The 14,923-nt window shown below is 30.9% G+C and overlaps 1 protein-coding gene across 4 annotated transcripts in view; it reads left to right on the forward strand.

The window, feature by feature from the left end:
- Brinp3 (BMP/retinoic acid inducible neural specific 3) overlaps positions 1-14,923 on the forward strand; it is a 425,930-nt gene that overhangs the window by 13,649 nt on the left and 397,358 nt on the right. For all 4 annotated transcript variants that reach the window (XM_074047228.1, XM_074047229.1, XM_074047227.1 and 1 more), the window contains exon 2: positions 7,398-7,683. In XM_074047228.1, the coding sequence (XP_073903329.1) occupies positions 7,448-7,683 (236 nt within the window). In that variant the 5' untranslated portion in view covers positions 7,398-7,447. The remainder of the gene's footprint in view (positions 1-7,397; positions 7,684-14,923) is intronic.

Consider the following 14,923-nt stretch of genomic DNA (forward strand, 5'->3'; position numbering starts at 1 on the left):
ATTTTAACAATTTCCAACCTAGGATCTTCAAAGGAATTTAAGGTAATTATAAACCCATCATTTTAAAATTTAAAAGGAATTGATAATTTGAATATGTGTGTATTCCATTCACTTTTCATAGTTCATGGCTGGATAAATTCAGTTTACTATGATGCCCAGAAATCAATGAAGCTTTCTGCTTCAGGGATTATGACTACTTATTTATTTATTTATTTATTGTAAATTTGTTTCAATATTTGAAGGAGTTACCGCTGCATAAGGAAAAGAAATGCTTAATTTTTGTTATACTTCCTAGATGATAACTTGGCTCAGTAGCTTTTGATTTTATTGTGAATAAAGTCAGAATGACATTCTTCTCAGTTCTACAAATCATTGTTTATTTTAACAGAATTAGAGAGCAAGTAACCATTCTTCTGTATTCCTGATGAAGTACAGACAAGAGAAATGGTAAAATCCCAACTATTTACAAGAAAATATCCCACCTTGTGTGAAATATATAAGACTGTATATCTTGATGATATATTTCATTTCTTTAATAAAATACCAAATTCTAGTTTTAGACTTTTAAAATTCAATACTTTTAAATAAGCAATGTCCAGATTAAGGGAGAACATTTTTAGATCATTCAGAATCTAAAGTTGTAGATCATAACCAGAATTTCACTAAAGCAACAATATACTTAGGTAATCTCATAAATGATTGAAAATGAAGAGCTTATTTTATCTGATCAGACTATATACAAATATGAACATTCAAAAATAAAACTTAATGTGTGCACGCACATAAGAAGATGATGCATTCATTGCTCATGTAGGTTTCACATGTTTAAATTTAACACAAAAGCAATGCCTATAAGATTTTGTTTACATCCAGGGATCTTTCCTGCCAAATATATTACATATATGTTTTAGATATGGCCCTGAATTTTCACAAATTCTTCTTTAAGGTAATACCATGACCTCCACATTCTTGTCACTATCTGTTATGCTTGAGAACATAAAGAAATCTGACCTTAATTAAAATTTTATGATTGCATTTCAGCAAAATATAGTAAGTCATCTCATTTTACTGAAATTTTATTATGTTTCCCAATGTGAGACATTATGTTTTATGTATACATATATATGTGTGCATATACATATAATTTTTTGTAAAGTATTTTTTTGTTTTGGTAGTACTATATAATAATTTATTTTAAGATTGAATAATCATGGCCTATTAGATTAATCTTGCAATTTATCTGAAAAATAGATAGGTAACTTTAACCAGGCTCATCGTGATTATACTTTCCAATAATGAGTAACATGTGTAACATGGAAAAAAACATTGCTAGTTTTTGAGTTTATAATACATATTTTAAAAGTTCTTAAATTAAATCTTATTTTGTAATTTCAAGTTATTAGATTAAATTAAAATATTAAATTATACAAAACAGTCATTCTATGAAAACCTATATACTCAGATTACTTGCTTATAATAGCCAGAGATAATATTCTGTTTTATTTTTGCTCCAGGTTTTATTTCTACTTCTTGCATTTTAGTTTTCAACTTTTATTTTATTCACAAGTGACAACAAAATACTAATGAATGTATGAACAGTGTTATGTACCGTGTTGGATATCTTCTGAAGAATGAAATAAGGAAAGGAAATGCTGTGAGGATGCTTGGCATAACAAAAGGGTTCAATAGCTTTTAATTTTATTGTGAACACAACAAAAGTGACCCAGTAGTTTATCACCCCTGTCTGAGTGAGGGGGACTTCACTCAAAATTATTCCAAAGTTATCTTCCAAAGGGAGAGGCAACATGATTTCAGCTTCAGTTTCTTATTCATTAACTCAACAGTGATAACACAGAATAACATGTACTGTGTCCCTTATTGACTGTTGACTAGGGTCTATGTTTGACTTTCATGCATTATTATCTCTAGAATAACAGAGAGCATAAGTGAAAAATGTTTTAGTGCTCTACAATTATATGCATTATCATGATAATCCCTTAATCATTGTACCTAATTCTCTTAATTAGCATTTATTCATTTGTATCCCTTTATTTACCATTTTTAGTATTAGGAGAGTTTTGTTTTGATACTGTTTTAGCATGTCATTTATGCTTACAATTTGGACATAGAAAACATTATTTCAAAACTTTGTTTTCTCAGTTTCTTCACCTATCTTAGTTATTGCCTTCCTAAGCTTAGCTCAGATACAAACTACTCAGTAAAGCTTTCTATTCTTTTTTCTTTCCTTGAAGAGTTTTCTTGCCATCTATATCATATACTTCAATTTAGTAGTTAAACATTTGCTTATACACTCAACTACTACTTAGAAACATTATGCCAGGGACTCTGCTAACTGTTGGATTCTCACTAAACTAACTTATTCTAAAGTTAACCTAACTGTGTGCAAGGGAGATATGGAAGTAAACAAACCAATCCTACAGAAAAATGTGCAGTATAAATATGCTATTATAGGAGAAGTCGTTGGAGCATAACCTTGAAGGGTCATAGAAAACTATGGGTAAAGTATCAATCTAGTGTGAGGATTCACTGCTAAGTCAAGAGTAGACAGGTAAACAGGTGAAGTAGAAATAATAGTTCAGATAGAGGATGCGGTGTAAGCAAAGTCTTAGCAAAAAGAAAATGAGATGAATTTGAGGAATAAAATTATAACTGAAGGGTAACTGATGTTTGGTTGGTAATGGTGAAGGCATACACACACAGGAAGATATGGATGAAGAGTTATGCAAAGGAACATAATTGTATGAATTATTTTGAAGAGTTTAGATATCCCCAGAAGACAAACTTTGCAATTATATAAGTGGAGACAAAGGAGTCATGTGTTCAGATTTAACTGTAATATAACTGTAACATAACTCTGACTGTAGGAACAAGAACAGATTAGAGTTATCCACATGGGTGTTATGAAGAGCAGAACTGAAGCTTTTGCTATAATGTTATGTTGAGTGATGGTGGTAGTGTGGGGGCCACAAAAGAAGCCAGGGAAGTAAATTAGAGATGGTGAAAAAGTGATAGATTTTATTCTTATTAGGAAGAAGATGGGGATTGATTAGATAAGTGTCATGAAAAGGTTGATGAAAATCTTGCTTCATCTTAAAGATTAGAGTGAATGAAAGTTTTCAGTAAGGCAAGAAAATTGAAAGGTGAAAAAAAACTGGAGAACATTGAGTTTTAGTTACAGAATACGTTTCTAACAACAACCACTGTAGTCAAAAGACAAGCTGCTCTGATATGGCCCACAAATCTAAATGATAATAGGTCTAAATCAGCGATCTTGACATTTGTTTATAGTTTTGTACTTTCACCCATACTGGGAATTCCCTTTTAATTTTATAAAAAATATTTCATAAATTTCACACATATGTGTTATATTAATATTTCAAACATAAGTAATGCACTGACATTTTGGAATAGGATTACAGACAGCTATTAAGGAAGAGTAATTATTGTGTACCAGACTACAAGTTATATATATGTTATTTAATATATTTATTACATATTATATGCAGAGTATACACTTATAACATAGGAAATATCCTTTTGATGTATTTTTTCTACACATATTATGAATGCCATTGGGCTTTTGCCAATAATTTTTTATCATGAAGCAATCTTTATAATGAATATTATTTTCTGAAAAGGAATTTATTGAAAGAGTGTAATATGTACTGAAAGTACATTTTAAGTAAAGGGATGTTTTTGTATTATTTTTATTTTTTGAGATGGAAAACTTGCAATACTACTTTTTAATTAATAAATTATTAAAATAAAACCCTATTTAAAAATTTTTGTTCTCCAATTCCTTTATTCTTCTCTTTCATGTAAAAATGCACCCCTTACATTTTCTAGAAAATATTATGTATTGACATTTTCATTTTCTTATTTGGCCACTTATTCAGTAAATGAATTTAAAATCAGTTTTCATTTTCTCTCCTCTAGAGAGAAAAAAATTGATGAATTCACTTATTAGTTTATTAATCTTTATTTTCTTTTATCGGACCTTGTATGTTTTTCATCCTTGGCAATTCATCGAAGTTTAAAATGTTTACATCAGTTGTGACCTCAGAATGTCCTAGCACTATATTGGGCACAAATCAACTGTATCCCTACTTTTGTTATTGCCAACTCTATTACAAAACCATCTTTCACACATGGATGGATATGGTTATTAACTCAATCCAAATAATGAAACTAATTAAGTTCATTCAATAATAATTTAAAAATAAGTACGTTTTATAAGAATGATTCAAATGTATAATTACCTACTTTTGTGACAAACCAGGTAATTAAATGTACAATTACCTACTTTTGTGACAAACCAAGTAATTAAACCCATCTGTTATTGAATACTGAGTTTAATAACCACTTGTCTGTCCTTCCTAAGCATGGCTAGAAGTTTGTATTCTTGTCTTATGAATTCTGTCTCCCTGTTTTGTAACTCTTAAAGGAAATTTCTCAAAGACTACTTCAGTAGAATTTTTTTGAGATTTCTTAATTTCAAGTCTCTTTTAAAAGACCTTATAAACATGATTTTAAAAGATGCCAAAAACTAGCTTAAATTTGATTAGGATTGATATTGTCATGTTTTAGTGAACTTTTTTTTCAGAAAAAATCATTTCTTAATCAAAGGGGTGACATGTACCCCAGTCAGAAGTAGAAGAAACAGAAATAATTAAACTCTAAGTGACATTTTTATTAGTAATACTTTAAGATAATTCAATATACATAATTTAAGAAGATGTTTCCATTTTGTTTAAGAGATTGTTTCTTTATTATTTTGTTCTTACTAACCATTTTATTATAAATGTATATATCTTAAATCAAGTCATAGACCCTAAATATACACAATAAAATTTGCTTCAAAAAATGAGGAAATATAAAGACGATGAAACATTGTCAGCACAACTGATGAGTAAGGCAGGAAAAATGTGGTTCTACTTAATTACTTATTGAAAACACAGAATTTTACAACATAACCTTAAAAATAACTTAGGTCAGTCATGTATCACCTCTGTAACACCGTATAATCCAAAAAAAAAAAAAAATCCAGTCATGTTACTTAGTAGTTGGGTTTACTTTTATTGTGTAAATAATTTCATGATTTCATACTCATCTGAAATGTGATTTGAAACACCACCTTTCCTTGCTCCATGGTAGAATTAGTCTAAGTACTTTATTCATATTATTATATTCTGTCTTTGTAACAGACTGATGTGGTGATTCTCCCTAACAGTTGAGGTGTCTGAGGTACAAAAGAAGTTAAGCCACTTGCTGATCATACATTTATAATTTGTAGAGGGGCTGGGGTTTTAGGATTTTAACACAGAAAGTATGGCTCTAGAGCCCATTCTCTTAACCATTATACAGGCTGTCCATTGATGTCATAAACTTGCTATATTGGTTGTTGATGGATTTAGAGACAGTCTGATGTTTCCAAGAAACTATTTTCCAAGTTATTGACTAGAATAGAGTAATTCTTGCTTATGTGTTTTAAATATCATTCTTAACTTTGTGTGTTAGTAAGAAGACTATTTATATTGATGCAATTATGAGTTTTATTTAATTCAAAATTATTTCCTTTACTGTTAGATGTCTAACATGACTTAGTAAAAGGAGTGTTTTGAACAATTTATTCTACCTTTATCTATGAAATAAAAATAATTCTTAAGAAAGTATAGTTTTTTTGTAGCAATGACATTTTTCTAGTTTGATCGTAATTTATTAGCAAAATAAAAATGTGTGATTATCAAAGATGAGTAATATTTTTGCCCAAAGGGAAATTATACTATACCATTATACTTAAGAAAAACCTTACTTTATGAATGCAAATAAAGAATTTTAATGTCTAGTTCCCATAAAAGAAACATAGTACATTAGATTTTTATTTTCTTAAGAAGAACTAGAAGTCATAACTTGACTCACTTGACATTGCTGCATTTACATAGAGAGTGGAGGTCTTCAAATGTAAATTCTGTAATTTGATTACAAGGGATGTATTCCTTAATTACCACAATGGAGCAAATCATATGATTAGGACAGCTCATGTATAGTGTGGTTCTTATTGTTTCATTTTATAGTGGGCAAGAAGTGAACCTAATGATCCCAGTCACTCATATTGTATCACTGTTTTGAGATACTTTATTATTGCAAAATTTTATCTCTCATATCTTAATAGTTTAGAATTAAATTAATAATTATGAGGATAGAGGTAGAAAAGCAAATCAAACTATTAATATTCATATCTGAACACTAAGGAAATATGTTATGTACTATAATAAAGAAAATATTTTGCTTAATATTATGAAGTTTTATTGTAGTATAAGAGGTTTTGCTGATTATTTCTCTCACAACTAAAACTTTCTCACTAGTCAAACTATAGTTCTGTGTTATGAATAATATTAGTTTAAAAATTAATGAATTCAAATATTTCTAGAAACTTTTGTGAGCATATAGGCATTGTGTCTGCAACTTTGAATATACTTACGTTTGTACTACCACCCTAGGATTGCACACTGGGATTACACCTCTATTACTTCATTTTTGGGTGGTTCTAATATATGCAGTTTGAAGTTTATGAATAAACTGTATTGCTTATGTATTGGATATAAATTTTGCAGGTCTAATTATTTCTGTCATGAATAAGATACCACACATGCTAAAGTCTTTTAAAGGCTGAAGAAATAATTTAATTGTGAAACAGGTTGAAGAATCTTGGGAAGCAGTTCATCCCTAAGATAAAAACTACAAAAAAATCTTTAACAAATTCTCTGCCCAAATCACCGATTCTTCCAAATACATCCACACATCTGTCTATCTAGCTATATGCATATTCATGAACACATACATATATTTACACATTAAAGTATTCTTAGGCCTATAATTTTATTACAAGTGTATCTGCATTATGGAAATAAATACAGGAATAACTTTAATTCATTTTAATGCATTTCTGAAAAATAACTATAAAATTAAAAATTAAATATACCTAGTATTAAAATTTATGAAATATTTAGGTGTTATTTTGATGGTACATAATCTTATAAAATATTTGGGCAGAATAATGGATATTGGTTGATTCTTTTGATTGTTGCTCAATAGGTTTAGTGATCCACTGTCAACATTTAGATGACAGTCCTGCTGTATAACTCAGAGACTTATTTTCTGTTACTATTATTTCAAAAAAGACACAAAATGTAAAAGCTATATAGCTCTTTTGAAAAAAAGAATTCATTTTGGTTTGTTTCTTGTTCATTTTTGCTACCACGTATTTTAAAACAATTGTATTAGACTAAAGTTAGAGAAAAATTAGCCACCTTAGCACCTTGCTGATAGAAAAGACTCTTCCAGGGGCTGACTGTTTGCCTGTGTATTTTGTCTAGGTGTTGAGGGAAAGCTAAGAGAATGAAGGCTCCAAGTCCCCAGTGGAAGGATGATATGGCAGAGCAGAGCTGGTGCTGAATTGTTCTCTCTGATGGCTCTATGGGAGTGGATAGCACTGAGTCTTCATTGCTGGGTTTTAGCCGTTGCTGCTGTTTCGGACCAGCATGCCACAAGCCCTTTCGACTGGCTCCTCTCTGATAAGGGACCCTTCCATCGCTCACAGGAATACACAGATTTTGTGGACAGAAGCCGGCAGGGATTTAGCACACGATACAAGATATACAGGTATGAACCAAAGGGAAAGCAATTACAGAGATACCATCCTTGAACATTGTGTATAAGTAGGTTTCTTTAAGGGAAAGTTTCAGAAGGGTTATTATTGACTGTGCACTATACTAATGTTATCTTGATAGCTAAAACATATGTTGTAGGTATGACATATTTTGATTTTAAAATGAGTTTTCTGAATTGCTTTTTCTTTCTACTGTATGCCATGCTATGTTACCTTTCTCAGACTAAATGGAATTGGTATTACCTACTAGTCACTGAGGAGTTGGGTTACTTCATCTTATTTTACCTGAAAAGTAATTGTACATGCAGAAGCTGGAGGAAACAGTAATTTTTAAAAAGTATTCATTTATTCACATGTACATACATTGTTTCAGTCATTTCTCCCCCCTGCCTCCCTTCCCCCCTCAGTTCCGGGCAGGTCCTGTTCTGCCTTTATCATTAATTTTATTGAAGACATGACACAAGCCTAATAAGGAAGACAAAGCATTTTTGCTAGTTGAGTTGTGGATAGATATACAGAAATATTCCTAGCATTGCTTTTGTATACACATGTTATGATCCATGTTAATTTATCTCTAACTGATCAATTGAATGAAAAAAAGAAAAGAAATACAGGTAAATAGGACATGATAGCAAAGACCAAGGTAAAGGAAGGGGTTTTTAACTGTTATTGCTCCCTTATATTTGAAATCTAAATAAGTTATACAAAAGAGCTGTATATTAAATTCAACAAAAGCTACTTGAAATCCCAAAACCCAGCAAATCTGTTAAATTGAGGCGTGTACAAGTGGTTGCCTGAATGAACTAGATTGTATTGATCTGTGCCGTAAAGAATGTTTATGTGAAATTATTGCTTTGAGTTATTTCTTAATGGTAAATATTTTCAATTTCTATTTACTGGCTTAGCATTTATGAAGAAGCAAATTTTATTTTGCTTTTTTGTGTCCATGTCTACGTATATTCTGTGATATAAATATTTTATTTTATGTTGTATGTGCACCAGAGGGCACTGTGCTTCAGGTCTGTATGTAGTCTTTTATATAACATTATGCAAAATTATAAATCCTGTCAGCAATCTGTAATTAGTGAGGGGACTATGAGTTCTAAAGAATTGACATGAAGCATCAAACAATTCTTGCTCTTCCTTTTCAAAAATAAGAAACTCTTTAGTCCAAGTAGCCAACGCATGCTCACAAGTCTACAAAGAAAAAAAAGCTTATTCTAATATTTTAAATAAAACGAATTAATGTTAAAGATTTTTTTCTAAATGCAACAGTAGCAGTCAGTATATTAAGATTCCTAGTTTATTCATTTTCATGTGTTTCTTGGTTTAGTCAGCTTTCTTTTACAAACTGAAGGAAGCTACATGAATTTAATATTATCTGAATGTCATATATTTTAACTTCCTGAAAGAGGACTTTTAGGTCCATCAGCCAAGCTGATGGCAGAGCACGTATCCATGATATCCTGTTGTTCTTATGTGAAGGTCTGAAGTGTTGTCTCATGTACGTGATTGTTGTGGTTTGGTTTACTGGTCCATCAGTTATGAATAACAAATGTGGCTTGACATGTTCTTAGAGTTTCGGTATTGAAAGACAATGAAAGAAAGTAAAAGAAATATTTTGAGATTTTTTGCAATGCTCATGTGTGGTGTTCTGTGCTTATGAAACTGCATTCTTAACCTTGTGCTCCAAATCCTTCTTCTGTCATTGCCTTTGTGGTTTGAATAGCATGTGTGCTTATTAAGTGTATTTGTGACCAGAAGATTAAGATATTCACTGCTATCCCTATGTTAGGTTTTAACTTATTATGAAGCATTTTACACATTTCTAATGATTGCATGGCATTGATTGTTACTGTAAAATAGTAATCTGTTTCATCAGGGTTCTTCAAGTCTTGTTGAAGTGAGGAATTTCATTTGTCCAACTAATATTTTCTTAAGTCTCAGAGAATGCTACCTAGCTGTGTATACAATATAAAAGATCCAAATTTTTTCTCAGGTAATTAACCTTATTTTTGAGAGATTACAGAATCTCAAATTCAGTGATTATAATATCTTTCTGGGATTTGTTCTCATTTTTGTCTTTTATTCACCTCCAAAAAATAATTATTAGAGACCTTATCTTTTAGAATTCTTTGCTATAAAATACAGATATGGAATACATTAATATTTAAGACAAATGGAAAATTAGTATTTCTTCATATTTATGTACTTGATTTACATAAAATAGCACATAATCTCTTAAAGTGATCACTCAAGTTCTACCAGTGCTTATTATCATAAACTCTTCCATGTGATGGTATATTGACACAGATTCTGAAAGGCATTAGTTAAGAATGTAAAACAAAGTTAGCCTGTTAAATTAATTATGTCAAATCTCTTTCAGCTTGCTTTCTTCACTTCACATACATTTCTTGCAATATATTTTCTGTTAACCACAAATAAAGAACACAGCAATCAAAGATTACTAGTCTAATAGGCAGAAGTAAGATCAAAATTAATCTTCATCTCTTTTGAACAGGTCTATTTTGTCAACCACAGGGGTTTATATGTTTAAAAAAATATTGTATATATAACGTATTATCAGGGTTTGCTTTTGCAGCTGCTTTACGGCAAGGTTATTGGTAGATCAATGAACTGGAGTATTTAAAATGTGAATGGTAATGCTTTTCCTGTTATTTGTTTACATATTAAAAGTTGGATTTTGAGCTATCTTTCCCCCTTACCTACAAATCGACAATTGAACATAAGCATAGACTATTTAAAAATAAAAGGAAAGTAAGTGTCTTCACTTTTAGTCTCTAAGCCCACTAGTATGTGTGTTTTTTTACAGGTCATAGACATATTCATCCTTTTAATAAATTGTAGAAACCCTAGACAAGGAAATCATTTTTAGTGACTCAAACTTTGATGAGGTTCTTGAACCACTAATTTGGATTCTAAACTCACAGCCTAGGAAGTTTTATTCCCACACAAGAAATATTTCATAATGCTGAATGTCCAGATATGGTGGCACAAAATGAAAACATCCTTTTTCTTATCTTCTACCATACTTTGATAACTACATGTGCAAGTGAATCATGGGAATATTTTCTTATGATCTTTCAAAATAATTAAAGATATGCCATGTTACTACAATTTAACCTGCTTACTTGCAGGAATTTTTCAAAAAGGGCTCCAAATTTGAGTGAGAGTACAAAACAACTGGGACAAATATTGTACCTTGTTGGTTTGTGTACTCATGTTGCATGAAAAAGTATATTGAAAAATGACTTGAAAGATTTTCTAGTCTAGAAGCCTAGAAGATATGCAGAAATTTGTGGCCACTTCGTATATTACGGGATTACATAGTTAAAGCAGGGAAAAATATGAACTTTTAAATAAAAGAATTTTCAATGTGTTACGTGTTTGAGAAAAGCAGAAATCAGATCCTTTTCTTACAATATATCACGAAATCTACTTTTATTCATCAAGAATTTACATATGAAAGGTAAAAATACTATGTCTAGAAGAAATAAAAAAGAAAGTGAAACTGGCGTATTGGACTCAAAATCCAACTTCTGAGTTCTCATATGCCAGGTCCTGCCCCTCACCCCTAAATGCCAAATAAAGAGGCATGGTGAAGGTAGAGAAAGAAGGTTTATTACATGGGTCAGGAATAGCAGTGGGAAGAGGTAGAGTAAGAACTCAGTTCATCTTCAGCCATCTTCTGCATGTAGAGGTGAGCTATGGGTTTAAGTAAATAAAGAATTGGGGACAGAGGACAAAAAGCATGCATAAACAGTCCCAGTCACAGTCGTGACCTGGTTGTCCTTGTCTCAGTCCTTGTTCTGACAGAAGTTTTGAGTTGTTAGGGGGAGCCAGGCAGGTGGTCCATCCAAAGGAGTGTCTAGTGTTGGGTCTAGTTTTAGTCCCTTGTCATGAAGATTTTATTGATCATTCCTGGCCTTCTTTGATTCTAAGGTGACTGTAAGGAAACTACAGAGAGAATTACTCAAAGCAAAGACAGGCACAAAGTGAAGAGATACCAGGTTTTTCCTGCTTTTAGTTAATTCGAGGGTCCAAGTAGAGTCAGTGCTTTTGAGCAAAAGAAACTTAAGCACGTCTTACAAAAGCACTTTCATGATACTGGAAGAGTTATGGATCTTCGAAAACATAAGGCATTAAACATTAAGAAATAGTGATCAATTCAGATATACTAACATTGACAGGAACATAGCGACTAGTAGCAGCATGGATGAGTCTATATAGCAGAATGTCAGGAGAAGGAAAAAAGCATACAAATACCCAAAATGACTTATGTGATTTTATTTAGTTGAAGTTCACAAAACAGGCAGAACTCAATTATAAAGTTTAAATAGGCACACCTAAAGATGCTTAGTAAAACTTTAACAAAAGTAAGAATGTGAGCATGACCTAAATTGTGATTATGTTTTTTTATGGGGAAGGGAGAGTGTGGAATTTTAGGGAAGAAAATGAGAGATTGCTGATGAAATGGAGTTAGGATGCCAAACCTTTCCTGTTTTTGTTACTTTGCGAACATGAGTAAGGAGTCAGTGCTTTTCAGCAAAAGCAGTTTGAGTGCCTCTTATTCTAAGGGAATGAAAATATTCAGTTTCTTAAGTGGGGTGATTATTATGCTGTACTTTTTAGACTCTAAATGTATATTTTAAAATAATCATCCATTTAGAATTCATATCTTTCTTATACAAACTTTACAAATAAACACAAACTTGAATAAAAAACACTGTAGCCCTCAAAATAAGTGGACTAACTGGAAACCCTAATTGTGTTATGCCTCCAAGGTTTGAATTTTTTTCCCTAACACACATAATTGATACAGGTATTCTTTATCAGGGCAATGAATTAGACATGTATTTGTGGATAATAACACAAGCTGAACTTATGTTTATTAAAGAACTGTAAGAATTTATACACTTCTAATTAAAACTATGGGAATTCCAGTTTAAAATATCTTCTAAGTTGCAATTTCTGACATAAGTACTTAAAATTTCCTAAAATACTGTTCACAGACAGGAAAAGGAAAATTCATAGCACAGAAAAAAAAGGCTGATACACATTGCTTGACAGAACAGGGGAAAAATTTCAATAGCTGTATGAATTATATATATATATATAATCTATATATGAATTATATATTATATGTTATAGCACATAATATAATTATATATATACACATACATACATGGTGCAGATTAGCAATGAGGCGACAGGATGCGTGTTGTATTTTCATTATGTGATTTGTTGCATTGTGTCGTGGAGTCCTCCTCACAGCTCCAATAATTCCCACTCACAAATGATGATATAAACCTCTTGGTCTTTTTTGCCCCCTTAAACTCTGAATATCTCTGCCATATATGACTTACACTAAAATAGCCTCATTAATCCTCTGAATTAGTAATGCATCAATGGCAGCTCTTGCCCATTTTTCTGTTCTTTATTTTATTTTATACATTTAATGTTGTTTTTACCTTGTTATCCACCTTAATATTCCTAAAACAAACCAATTACTTATCCATCAATGTTTTCAGAATTACATTTGGATTTGCTTGACTTAAGAAATGAAGTTCCTTTCACCACAATATCTCACTTTGTCAGCCAGGTGTCGTGGGTTGATTCCTATCTTTTCCACTAACCAACAGTGTTTACTTGTGCCAATCAGAGATTGTCATCCTCATTTGTAAGGTTAAAGATGCTCTGGGTTTTTAAATATCCTTTGAACTATTAAGTTCAATGCTTATAATACCCAACTCACTACAAATAAGTAAGCATTTAAACGAAATTCAATGTAGTTCTTTATATCCGCATTTGTATATCTTTTGCAAAAGTCATAAACACTTGTTTAAACATGATATCTAAGAATATCTCATACGCTTCTGTGTAAATACATGCTTATACATAAATTTTGTAATTCTCTTCCCTTGACCGTACCTGGTCTTGTCAGTTTCTTATATGTCATATTAAAGAGACTATATTAAGAAGGAAGCTACTTCACTTGTTGGTTGGACTACTATAATTACATTAATCTGTTGGCACACTTACATTGTAATGATAAATTATATAAAATATTCTAGGTCATCATTTTCTACTTATAGTATTTGAATACATTTATTTCAAACATCTAGTAGTATATCTAATTTTGACTACGATTAATTTTATCTTTTGCTATTTAATCCTAATTTACAAGTTGATACACATATGAACTCATTCAAGTATGGAAACATTTCAGTCAAGAATAAAAATTAATTTAAATGTTTAGGGATTGTAATCTACTTTGCACAGAAAAGGCAGTTCTCAATGTAAGTTTAATCTCATGATTATATTTTAAAATATGCTTTTGCAATAATAGAAATTAAGTAATAATTTTTAGTTTAATTCATGTTTGTTGGTATTGAGATGAGAAAATGCATAAGACTGCTACTTAATTTAATTATTTACAGAAAAAAATGAACAATTAGGTTTTTTGGCATTTAAATAAATCCTGTATCATTTGTTATTTTTCTCTATCTAGTTTATTCTTGCCAAGACTTCTAATTCTTCACAGTCATTATCTCTGGCACATCCTTCCAAGTAGCATTGCCAAAATTCTCTCTGTTGTCTTTTGTTGTCACTATTCTGGGGGTTTTGAATTGCTAATATGTAGGTTTTTGATGGGCACTATTCCTGAAAATTCAAAACCTAAAAACTGAGAGTAAAAAACGTGAGTAATAACACTTGTTTGAGGGTTTCCTTGGCTTTGTGTGTGTGTGAGTGTGTGTGTGTGTGTGTGTGTGTGTGTGTGTGTGTGTGTATGTGTGTGTGTCTGAATGGATGCTGAGAAACAGTCATTTTATTTCCAAATGTAAGCAAAAAAGGATCCTATAATGACCTTTATTATGACTGTTCTCAATTGTAAGTAAAAATAATGCTCTAAAATTACCTTTCTTCGGTCTACTTTTCCATTATATAAAAATAATTAAAGTAGCAGTGCTATTTAACTGCAATATTAAAAAAAATCACATTATAAAAAGTAGTTTTAAGTTTAAGGTTAGGACATTGTCTCATTTTTTTTAATGAACGTGTTTGAATAATAATAGAAGATTCAATGGCTAACTTCAAAATTTACCTTATAAAGTTAAAGGTAAATTTTATGTATAGTATTTTATGATTATAACATATTTTTGCTAATTTTTTGTGAGAGTGGGCTTCATTCTTACAAAGCAATTTCATAAT

Source organism: Castor canadensis, chromosome 11 (assembly GCF_047511655.1).
Source record: "Castor canadensis chromosome 11, mCasCan1.hap1v2, whole genome shotgun sequence".
In the NCBI taxonomy this organism is placed as follows: Eukaryota; Metazoa; Chordata; class Mammalia; order Rodentia; family Castoridae; genus Castor; species Castor canadensis.